At 44.6% G+C, this 12,764-nt stretch overlaps 1 protein-coding gene across 1 annotated transcript in view; it reads left to right on the forward strand.

Moving 5' to 3' along the window:
• The window catches only part of COL8A1 (collagen type VIII alpha 1 chain), an 86,288-nt gene that overhangs the window by 69,449 nt on the left and 4,075 nt on the right, over positions 1 to 12,764 (forward strand). The window contains exon 4 of the mRNA XM_056497423.1: positions 11,143 to 11,458. Coding sequence (XP_056353398.1) covers positions 11,146 to 11,458 — 313 coding nt within the window. The 5' untranslated portion in view covers positions 11,143 to 11,145. The remainder of the gene's footprint in view (positions 1 to 11,142; positions 11,459 to 12,764) is intronic.

Here is a 12,764-nt window from a genome sequence, read left to right on the forward strand (position 1 = left end):
CTGCACTTGCAGAGTGGGAAATGGGTAGTACCTGTGTAGGCCTGTAAATGTAACACTTTTTAACAAATAACAAATAGCAATGACTTCAAGCATTTGAAGTCCCTCCACTGATGTGTGCTTTCGTGCTGAAGCAGACTTGAGTAAGATGAATTTCCTCTTGCTACACAAGAGGAAAAGATAGAAGGTCTTTAGGAACAGATCTGTTCCTGCATGACACAGAGGTGTGTGTGCAGTTCAGCCATGATGGTGCATAGAGGAGTTTTCAGTGATTTCAGTGGTGCTTTTTATGCAAGTGCCAGATGATGAAGAGACCTACATTGGTAGATCCACTGCTGATGATCTAGCAACTTCCACCTTCATGTCTGCCTACAGATGTGACCCAAAGCAAAAGGGTCTTTCAAGAAAATTACAATCCCAGTTTTGAAACCATTTTAACCAAGTGAGTGTTTAGTTATAGTTATTGTCATTTCAGTCTTTATCAAGAAAAGTAGCATGAAAGTAAAATAATTTATCCATTTAAGAAACATGTTTGTGAGCTAAGACCTGATTGAATTTTTTAGAGTGTCAGGTCATGATTAGCACATCCTAACAAATATGATGATACCTGCTATATTTGATAATAAAATAGGAAAATAATTGCTGCTAAATAATTTTAAAGCATGCTCCTGATTTCTCTCTGGGTGGAGTAGTCTAGTGTGTTTAAGCTTCCAGGGCAAGATTATTTCTTCCACTGTTTGAGCAAAGGTAGGAAAAGTATGCAAAGGGCAGGAATTTTTTTAATGGCAAATAACCTTCCAAAAAATTGTCTGAGAGGAAGTTTTTTCAAGAAAAATATTTTACAGACATTTGTTACTGTTTTCATATCTCCCTTGGACTGGGACTTTGAGTTTCTGGGAAGTGGCAGAGTTAGTGCACAGCAAATAAAAATAAGGGAGAGAGAAGCTGTTCTTTCTCTCAACAGGCTCATCAAAGCACAGTGAACGGAAATATTGTAAAATGGTAACAATCTGTCTCCAAAATAAAGCCTCCAAAGCCTCTTGCTTTTATTTTTTAAAAAAAAAAAGTCATGAAACAGCATGAGGGCAAGAGCCAAGAAAACACATTTTGTACGCCATCAAAGTGAGAAAAGGAACAGAAATGCTGTGCTGTGCCAGTTTCAGACAGAGGCAATCAAACAAACTTTCTGGCAAGAAGGCAATGCATAAGGCCACAGGATTGCAACAGGAGTCACAGAGAACAATAAATTATTTCAAATTAAGATCAGACCGAGTACTTCAAGAGTGCTGCACAGATTTCTTGCTTTGTAGTGCAAGAACTCACTGGACTGTTAAAGTAACCACTGCCCAGATTGCAAAGGCTGGAGTACGATCACTAAAAAGGGGCACAGGGAATAAAATTGCTTTATAACCAAAAGACTACAAACAAAAAGCCTGTGCACCCAGAATTAGGCTCTCTTTGTCAATGAGATTTCATGACCTTGATTCCTTGATAGGGGTTAATGGCTCCCTGTAGTGGATCACTGTAAAGCATTTAAATTTAATCAGTATGCATAGAGTGATAAAAAGAGCTAGAAAGTTTTACATCTCAGAGAAGGTCCTGCTTCATCCTGATAATAAAAAGGCTAAAACTTACCCCTTTCCAAAGAGCCACCCTCCTGCCTGCCTCAGGCACCCTAGAGCTGCCAGAAGCCCTCCCCTCCCAAAATGTCCTGCAGCACAGCACTGGCGAGACCAGGCACTAGCAGAGACAGACACCTGCCTTTTCCAAAGCTGTTGCTGTGTTCTTTCCCCCCACGACACAGTGCAGCCTTTTCATCCCCAAAATGACAACATGGTGACAGTGGCTGTGGGAGGATGTCACACTGCAGCCAGGTGTGAGCTGCTCTGAGGCCATGCAGGGCAGGTCAGAGCTCAAGTGGCACCAGTGACTCAAACAGTACTTGTTACAGCCTCAGGATCGAGAGAAGCCCAAGAGCAGCTTGTCATTATCAAGAACACTTCTATAACCAGGATTTTTCTTTCCACTGCCATCTTTTGGGAAGTGTTTAAGAAAAAGACATATTCCAACACCTCTTTGTGTCTTGCAGATGAGAATGACGGGAATTTCTGCATGCACATCTAAGTTTTCCTAAAGGTATTGAGGTCTACTAATAAATAGAATGCTCCTTCTCTAAGCAATCCTCCCAGACACAACACATAAATCCTAAACCATGCCATATTAGAATAAAATATATATAGACAGATTTAAGACTCAGTGCACCTTTACAAAGCTGACAAAATGTTTTTCTGCTTTTAGTAAGCAGAGTAATTAAACACTCAAATGAGGAACTAAGAGTTCTCTAACCAGTAAAACTGGTAGATATCCTTCAGAATAGATTCAGGATATACTTGAGTTTGGCACAGAAAGAGATAGCCTTCTTCCCTCACTTCTGTCTATTCCCATACATCTGATGAGATGGAGCATTCCACTGACTGACTGGTTTAACAGTGAACTGTGCAGATTATTCACTTGTCATTTAGAGCCAATTGCTAGCCTGTGGCTTGTTCTCAAAGCTGTAGCTCACTGACCCAAGAGGTAGTGAAATGGAAACTTCTTACACTTCTATCAGTGAGTATAATTCATAGCAGCACTGCTAGAGGTGCCACTTTGGATTAAAGCAGTAAAATGTTGTGATACACTTCACAAACTATTGTACCATAACAATACACAAACAATTGTGTCATGAAAATATGGGAGAGTTCTACTGAAGGGAGCAGTAGAACCTATCCCAGAGCAGAGCAAGGCCAAGAATGATAAGTCACAGCTGAGAAGGGAGGTTTCCAAAGCAAGCCTGCAGTTCCCTGTTCACACTGCTATGGAACCAGCAATCACCATAGTTCATTATCAGCACCTCAAGGTTCAGCCTACTGATCATACACTTCAGTCTGAAGTGAGTCACCAGTTGTTTGTCTTTGCATTATTTTGGGGTTAGAGGACTGGCAGTAGATGTGAAGCATTCTCACCAAAACAAAACGCAAATCAACAAAGGTTGGTTGACTATGCTTACACTTCCATGAACACCAGCCTCCTTTCCAGTGCGTTGTGCACGGCAAACCCGTTCCATCGGATGAGGTGAATTCCTGACGGTGTCAGTGGCTGTGACCCGCGGGAGCTCCTTCTGCAGCGCTCGGTAGCACCATTCCTGCAGAGAAGGAGCCCTCAGCGCAGTTCCCACGTTGAACAAACAGCTGTGCCGGGACACATGGGCAGCCAGGCCGAGGCCCCGTGCCAGCAGCGCGGTTCCGCGCCGGTAAGCGCAGAGGCAGCTCTGCACTTTGATCACTCTGAGTGTTCCACGGTACTGGGTCTGGCTTTGTGCGCCTCACACTGGTGATCACTGAACGGGGACCTAGTGGCAGCCATTTAAGTGTCCCCATCAAATCTGCCTGCCACCAAGACTGCAGGCAAATTGCCCAGAAGAGAGCATTAGGCAGAGGGTTCAAGTGCACGCTGTATGGCAGAGAACAGGAAAAAGTATTCAAAGGCAGGTATTTGCTAAATCCTACCTATAATTAATTCTAATCCCATAATTAAAGTCGCATGCTTTTCTGCAAACATTCCCCCACGTTGGACCTTCCTCCCCAGCCTGAGGTCAGGCACCGATTCGTGCAAACGAGTACATGCCACCAGGCCAGAGAGCTGCATCCCCAGGGACTGTGGTCACCCGGCCCGTGGTGCCCAGCTTACTGATCCTTGTCACGGCTCCCTGCCATCTGACTCCAAGTAGCTTTCAGGCATTTTCCAGCAAACAGCATCTGGGCCAGATCCTCAAAAACATGCAAGAGACAAACCCGCCTGGAAATCAATTACCAGCGCCAAGCATCTTAATATCATCATAAATTGTGAGCTTCGTGTTTGTGCTGAGCCAGCAGAGGCCTGTGCATGGGAGTTGGGGCTGTGGTAATGCCAATCTCATCGTGCCCAGATTTGCAGAGAGATGAAGAGATGCCTACCTGAGCTCACATAGGTAGGCTCACAGCACACTGGGCACGAGGAGAAGACTAGAGGCAATATAATTATATCTGTGTGGGCTAAAATCTCCTTCCCATTGCAGCTGGTTCCACTGCCAAGGTGTGTTTTCACACATAGGCACACATAAATACCTGCACACAAGCAACAGATACAGGTCCACATGCATTCTGTATGGAAGTAAGAAACTGGGGAAGCCCTAGGGAGCCATTTTCATACAGAAAGTTGGGTGATCATCCACAGTGAGCACACACATTAATGTGTTTGCAGACAAACTGGAGCAGAGGCAAGTGATTTGTTCTTGGAAATGCATTTACAAATGGATAAACAGAGATCTCCTCAGGCATTGCAAGAAATTATCATATAATTGCCACTGAAGCCAAAGATAGCTTATGGATGACCATTGGTTTTTAAGATTAAGCCATTTATTTAGATGCTATCACACTTCTCTAAGAAAGAAGCTCTAGTCACCATTTTGAATTTTAAAACTTAGAAACAAGCATCTGCCACGTGTTGAATATTCCCCATTAGCAGCAGGTTTATGCATGCATGCGTTTTAAAATGTTTATTATGACAATACTTGTTATGACTGCCTTAGATTTAGTAAATACCACATGATAATCAGACACAGTTGTTAGACCTTGAGCAAAATATGATTTAATTTATTTTTAACATACTGAACAATAGCTATTTCTTGGTAATCTAAACTGAACAGAGACACTTGAGACTACTTTGTTTCCTTGGAGGGGACAGTGAAAAGGAGGGAGGGAAAAAAAATAAACCTGATCTCTGTGGGAGAGTTTCACAAGAAGCAAAAAGGCAGGATTACATTAACTATAAATACTACTTTCCTCCCTACTGAATGCACAGGCCCTTATAGACACTTTAGTAAGGTAAATTCTTCACCTACTCAAAAAATATGTATTGCCTTCAGTGAAGTTTTAGGCACTGTTACAAGCAAAATGATGCAGGACCCCAAACCTGCTGGGGCATAGATCAACCATCTCATGCCAATGGCATGGCTGGGTCCTCCCATAGGGGCTGTGCTCTCCTTTACTGTCCTCCTGCTCTTTACTGCAGACAATAAGATTAAATCAGTGCAGCTACTGCTAATTTGGGTTACAAAACAGGTTAACTTTCAGAGGAAATCCATCTCAGGTACATTTGGTTGCCTTCACTCCCTGCTTTTATGTGGAATATGATTGAATTTGCAAACAGAAAACCCCTACACTGGTGTTTAATTAGTTTGCTGGCAAATTTGAAAATATCTGCCCAAATTACATAAAGACTCATTTGGCACAGAAAGATAGAAGTGTGGCAATGTGTGCATTAAATGGCTCTTGAGCACGTACAAAATTATTTGGCATACAGAGGGCTTTGTTTTTTCCTGTCCCTGAAAACACAAGTTTCCACTAAAATTCAGAGTATCCCTCAGGTCTCTTCAGAAAATACTGACTGACTGACTGACTGACAGGTTAGTCCTCAAAGGAGTTAACGGTCCAGAGATGAATTTTAGCTGTGACCAAGTTATGAAATAGTGTCTTTGAAAACTGTGGACAACAATGTGCCGGGAAATTCACTGCTCAAGTTACCTACACTTTGCAGCACCAGTGCTGAGAACAACAATCAACATTTGCTTGATTCTCACAACTGAAAACACGCCACCATTGAAGTCACCACACCTATTCACTGGATAGGAATAGCTTAGTTCACTACGAGAACTAAAGCCTCGATAGCTGCTCTTGTCATTTTGTGCTTCCAAGAAAGGTAACTAGCTAACAGAATTAGTTTATAAATGCCAGCACTCCCACCCCCAGTTTATAAGCCCAGAGCTTAATCCAATGCTTTTCATGTGGCAGAGACCTTAAGAAAAACATGTTTGTGGTGGGGATGTGCATACACTTGCAAGCACAACCCAATGGTTTAAGGGATCTGTATTGTAGAAAGCAGGGACAGGATAGGTACTTGTTCCCAAAGTAACACTAAAAACGAAAACAGAAAAAAAAAAAAAAGTGCTGTCACTTTGTGAAGACTTCAGTTCTCTCTTACAGGCCCTTCTGTGACATCCCTTGAGCTGCCATGTACCTTTGTGTATGAACTGGGGCCAACTAGTGGAAACCCCACAGAGAGCACCTGTGCACCTCACCCACCAGCTCTGTGCACTGCACCAGCTGCTCCTTATGCACCTCAACACTCTGTTTGCCATTTCCATTGCATTTTGTACTGCTCTTGCATGTCTCTGTATGACAGACACTTCAGTGAGGTGCACAATGCTCCTGTGTGATTGCATCTCCTGTCCCTGGCACAGCAGGGCCATCCATGGATACACCAGTGTAGATACTTGGCAATAGGATCTCTTATCAAGGTCACTCCAGAAGTCATCCTAAGCACTTCTGATCTCAAGACAAAACCACCCTGGAGAATTCAGCTTTTTATCCTCAAATTTTTAGTAGCACTCTTCTGGGAACAAAATCTCCAGAGTCACTAGGATTTTTATTTTGCAGCAGTCATCTTCCATGTGGAGCAATGGCCATCCCTCCAGGGCAGTGGGGAACTGGTCCCTGCAGGCAGCCCCTATGGAAGGGACAGCAGGGAAGAGACTTCAGGTCACTGAGATCTACTCATGCCTTATGCTTGTTTGGGAAATACAGCAATTCAAAAGCAAGGGCTGGCAAATTAAGCCCATGGGGGTAGTCTCAGGGTGAATATCTTATAAGTTCTGAGACAACCCAATGTTGTTTGCAGAGTGAAGACTTTCCTGTAAGAACCAATAAATCAAGGTCTAGTTTCCACTCTTTGCAAGACCACCTATGATTTCAAGTCCCAAGGGGATGGGCATCACTCTTTCCATACATTCTTTACATAATTAGGCTAAAACAGCCATTATTTCTTCACACCAATTTAAGAATTATGACTGCTGGTACATTTTGTTTTGTCTCCTGTTTCTGCTGACAAACTCAAATAGCCAGAGGAAGGTCCTTTATAGTTTTCTCAGGAGAACTGCTCTACCAAAGAGATGATTGAGAAATATTCTCATTTAAGCTTTGCCTGTAAAAATGTGTTTTTTCAGGGACTCTCTCTCACCCACAGAGCCAACTAGATGCCTTCACACACAAGCAACTGAACACTGTGGTTTAGGATAATGTTCCTTCACCCTCAAGTGTCTTGTCCCACCTTACAAAAAGCAAAATGTTTGTTGTGGCTTAATCTGAATGGCTGGTGCAAAATTATGTTACATGGTGGGAAGACTCAGTGGCCCCTCTTCTCCATCTTCATTCCAACATCCAAAGTTACAGTAAAACTGCTTTCTCCAAGCCCTTGGCTTCTCTAAAGGTCCCCACATGCACTTATTAACCTGCCACAAATACAGACACATTCCAAGTGCTTTCTGACAAAAACCCTGGAAAACCCCAATCTGAAGCCAAATCATTGCTCCAATAACACTCATCCTTGACAGCATGTCAGATCACATTACACAGTGAATAGGTTTGGAGGCGATCCCTGAATTCCTGGGATTTGGGTGAAGGGGGTGGGAAGTCTTGCACTTGGGCTGCATCTTCAACACAGGTTTTTCTCCCCCTTACTCTGTTTTCCTTGAGTTCTGTCACTGCTGGAAAAACATCTCCTTTTGCTGTTCAGAAACTCTGGAGGACCTGTCCAACGTTTAGGCTCTATAGGCTTATTTTGAAAACCAAGAGCAAGATTTTCAGTAGCTTTTAGGCATTTAAAGATGCTGGGGGTTTCCTAGTGAGGTCTTTAAACTAGAGCTGTGCACCCAGGCATTTAGAAACAATCTGCAAAGCAGAAAAAACATACCTTCAACTTCTCTCAGTACATAAATAACTTTTTAGAGAAGCTGAATGGGATGAGAGGCAACGAGTGGATACTCTGAAGGACTATCCCCGGCATCCCTTGTGCTTCTGGGCAGGCTTTCCCTGTAGTGATGGTATCTGACAGCAATAACCCAGCAGCAGCACACATGACTGTACCACATTTCTCATCAAGACTAATTTTGTCTGATCCCTCCTTCCTCTGGGAGCAGGGGGAGACGAGCTGGGCAGACGGTACCAAACGCAGGCTGTGTCTCCAGTACCTGCGGCACACCCCAAGCCCAGACAGCTCACGAGGCCACGGGGGAGGCTCTGACCTCCTCCCACAAAGATGTCAGCCAAGTCCCATCTAGCCCAAGGTTGTTCAGTAAATAAACCCCCACCTTCCACCTCAGCTAGTCACAGGCACAAGCCCCAGCCAAAATCAATAGATGAGAAGCAATCTGTCATTTCCAGGCCACACTGGTTGGGTTATGGATGAGTCAAAAAACACTACAGGAAACACAGATGTGGTGAGATCACCTCCTTCTCTGGAGCCTTCCTATCTCTACAAGTCCTGCCTGATCTCCCTCAAAATTTCCATGTGCCTACACAAAATCATCTCGTGTACCTCGTGGTGGTGCCTGTTCCAGTGCAGGTGCGTTACGTGACACTTTGCAGGGCCAGCCCAGCCTGGCACGAGCAGCAGGAGGCCGAGTTCACCCTGAGCTGCAGGCAGCCTGGCGTCTCCCTGAAGGAAAGTTTTTTCAATTATTTCAAATACCTCCCACTCGCACACAAAGCCCATGTTTTGTAATAAAAACAAGGAGAAAATCTCATCCAAAGGAATTTTACCTATTTCCCCCTCTACTTATTTCTCTGAAGTTATCTTTTTTAAAAAAACAATCCCCTCAAAACTGGCCACCAGAACTACAAAGTAGCCAAGATGCTAATTTAATAACCTCATTCTTCAAAATCCACCTTGCCCTTCATACTAGTAGGTTTCAAAAACAGTCCTATATCATCCAGTAGCTTATTTTTTTTTTTAATGTTTCACTGCATTTCTCCCTTCATACAGATAATGTTTTCCTTTTGAGAAAGATGCAGAAAATACTGCAAAATTTCCAGTAACTGGGATTTTCCCTGCAAACTTGAGCAGGCATTACCCTATTCAGCTACAGAGAGGCAAAGTTTTTGCAAGTTACTCCTGTACAGAAAGGAGCAGGAAGGCCAAGAAAGGGGACGTATCCCTGCCTCCCCCATTCCGCACCCCACATACACCAAAATAAAAAAGATTGATTAGGGTCCATGGGCCCAGATGAAGCTGCAGTGGGTTAGTTCAGTCACCACACCCCAGCCAGGCCACAATAACTGACCATGTACAGTCCTCCCCCTCCAAAGCTCACCATTGAGCTTTAAGCAGAAATACCACGTCCTAAGGCCCAAATCCTTTAGCTCACAGCAGCACAGCCAGCTGTGGGCTAAGAGCCACATTAAACTCACTGGAGGAGAAGCATTTGCTGAAATGCTTTGCTGAACAAGGATGAGCGACTGTGCCTGGGCTTTAGCTACACTTACAAACCCCTGTACATCTTGGCTCTGGTTTTCTTTGCCACATGGCAGCTGGTTATGTCCAAGAATTCCTGGGAGGGAAAGTGACTGTAGAAACTCAGCTGTGCAACATATGCTCCATCTAGTGTTTATTCACAGTATCTCATTTTCTTAAAATGTTTGGTTTTCTGTTAACATATATTTCCATATTTTCTGCAGTTCCTATGCCTATATATGATTTTTGTTGAAAATAACCTTCTGCTTTTTTGTTTCAACTACTCCATTTTGATCTAGCCTCCGTTTACACCTTCTGCAATGACTATATGCTGATTTCTATGTAGAGATTAAATCTCATAGAGCAAAATGAAGGGAAAATGTTATAAAAGAGCAGCAAACATTTCCTCAGGTGCTTTGCTAACGCAAAGTGAATGGAAAACTTCAAGAAGCAACAAAACATAAAACTTAGAGGACACACAAGGGAAAGTTTCTCCCCATAAAAGATACTTCCCAGAAATGGGGGCACAGTGCTGAGCCCCTTTGCCACAGACTGAGGTACTTTTTTGTTCTCTATGTTGAGCCAGGCTACCAGGGAAGGACAGGAAAATAAGCAGGTGGCACAAGGACCCTGCTGCCTCTTCAGGTCACCTTCAGCACACCCGTGTACAGCAGCTGCTGGGAGCAAGTCCTGACAGTTTGGCAAAGCTCTAGAGCACAAATTACCTGGAAATGCATAGGGAATACACAAACGACCTGGAAATGCACCCAGGTTGGGTGCAAGGCATCTTTGTATGGTAGAAGAAAGGGATAGTGGCAACAGCCAACAGGGTTGCCATGTGTACTTGAAAACTTGCATGCCAGATTTGGTTGTGTGGCAAAATAACAGTCTCTTTTTACCACATGCTGTCCCCTAACATGCATTACTTGAGGGAGTTCCCAGTTCCTAATTTGCTGCTCAGCTGATGGTAATGCCTTTAACTGCAAAAAGAAAAGCCAACAGCAGGGACAGGAAGTCCCTAGCTAACAGTTTGATAAAGAAGTAAAAGAAAAAAAGCCCAACCTCGTTCTGTTGTGTTAGCAGGACTGGTGAGGTGCTGGGGGGAGGATGGGCTGCCTTGCAATGGGCCAGGATCTGCAGTAGGGGACACCTTTAGAAAATAACTGAACATTCCCAGAGAAAGGCTTGGGTTGGCTGGTCCTACCTGGAGCAGTGGCAGCCTAACCAGGCCCACTTCTTCTGGGAGGAGCCCTAGAGGATCTCGGCCCAGCTAAGAGGAGAGCTGGCAAGGAGCTGTGATAGAAACAAACAGCCTTTGGACACTGCAGCCACAGGGCACAATCCCAGGCACAGATTTAAGCTCAGAAACAGAGCTTTCATTGGAAAGCAGAAGGGTCACTGACAATATAGCTTCCTCAGGCACAACACATTTAGGAGATCCCCACATCCCCTGCCTGCTCTTCCCCTGTGCCAGAGCTTGCAGCAGAGCTCTCCAAAGCTGTGCTGTGGCACTGACACAGGTAAGAAGGCAGCGAACTGGGAGCAGGTCCCTGTGTGGAGTAACTGAATACATAAAAGGGTATTTGCTGTAATAGCGCAGAGCCTCCAATAACCTACATACAGCCCTGCTACAGGATGTAGCACTCAAACCAGGGCCCCTTTGCAGAGATTTAGGTCCAGTTTGCTGCAGAAAATGAGAATAGCTTGCCCTAATGGGAAATGCACAAAGCACATAAAAACATCTTCAGCCAACTGTGTGTTTTGTGGTGCTTTTCACAGGTGATGGTCATGCTGCTCTTCCCTGTGCAGCTGCTGGCAGTAGCTGCCACTGTTTACCTAGAACTGGTGAGGTCTGCTCAAGGTGGTGCCTACTATGGGATCAAGCAGCTGCCACCTCAGGTGCCCCAGTACCAACCCCTTGGACAACAAGTACCTCACATGCCACTGGGCAAGGAAGGCATCCCGATGCAGCACCTGGGCAAGGAGATGCCCCACATGCCCTATGGGAAGGAGTACCCCCACCTGCCCCAGTACAGGAAGGAGGTCCCGCAGATGCCCATGCTTGGCAAGGATATGGCTCCCAAGAAAGAGAAAGGTAGGTCAGCATGTCCCTCCCCACTCCTGCACTGTCCCATCTGGTGTGCCAGAACACTGCTTGCCATGGGGAAATGGAATGCTGGAGCAGGATGCTGCTGCAGGTTGGGCACTGCACCCTTGTGCCCAAAGGGCTGGCCAGGCTCATACCTGGCCACAGGTGGACAAAACAGGTTCATGGGAGCTGTGGGGAAGCACAGGGTCACCAGCACAAGACTGCAGTCATCCTCTGGGCTGCAGCACAGCCTCTGAGCAGCCCTACCTGCAATAAGCCTCCAGCACACAGGTCTGTTCACATGCTGTTCAGCTCTAGGAAAAACCTTGTCATCCCACCTGTTTGCAGGAGACCCTCTGATAGGGTTTCAAATGATGGCCCAGAATCCTGTCTGGCTCTGCTCCCACTCTCACTGCAACAACCAGACATATGAACTAAGAGCCCCAAGATTTGAATTTATGGGAAAATCACCATTTTGTCTGACTTCGTCCAGACCCTGTGATTTTGAGGTTTGCAGATAAAAACATACAATTGCTCTTCAGACTCTGGAGTCTTCTTTCTGTAGGTTATTTATAGGTGTAACAGAGGCACTGAAAGTACAGAGGATTAATGCATGAGTCTGCACGTACAAGCACTTCCCCTATTCAGTAAAGGAAGTTTGGACAGTATTAAGATACTTAAGAAAACAAGAAAGAAAGTCCAAAATACAAAGAGCCACCAGGGGCACCCGGTGTCATAAAATCCTTGTGATGACTACCAGCATCTGTGCAACTGCAGACAAGCTGGGTAACTTTGTGTTACTGAAGCTCCAGCTAACCACAGCCTCCAATGACTTCAGAGGGAAATGGAAATTTCAGGGCCTATTTCTGGAGTGTCTGAACAAGCACCATCAGCTGTAGCAAAATCAGTTTATCTCATGACCAAAGATTTTTGATGTGCATAAAACACAACACATACAGAGAGGAAAGGCTTCTGCCTCCCAAACAACAGTTAATTCTCTTGTTCTGAAACCTCATGTCCTGTCCTTCCTCAAATCTCTCACTTCTTTACACATTTTAGAGCCGCAAAGAGTTTCCATTTAACCCAAAAAGCCTGCAACTTGAAAAGCAACTAACCCCAGCAGCAACTTCCCCACCCTGGCCCAATGATAAGTGGTCACGTACACAAAAATGTGGGTTTGGACAATACAAACATTTTGCAAACTGTTTAGAAGAGCCATAACTAGACATGGCTCTACCAAAATAGCAATACTGATTAAGGCTGCATGTTTCCAGTAATACTCTAATGGGAACCAAAGCCTTGGGGAAAATAT

Source organism: Oenanthe melanoleuca, chromosome 1, assembly GCF_029582105.1.
Source record: "Oenanthe melanoleuca isolate GR-GAL-2019-014 chromosome 1, OMel1.0, whole genome shotgun sequence".
In the NCBI taxonomy this organism is placed as follows: Eukaryota; Metazoa; Chordata; class Aves; order Passeriformes; family Muscicapidae; genus Oenanthe; species Oenanthe melanoleuca.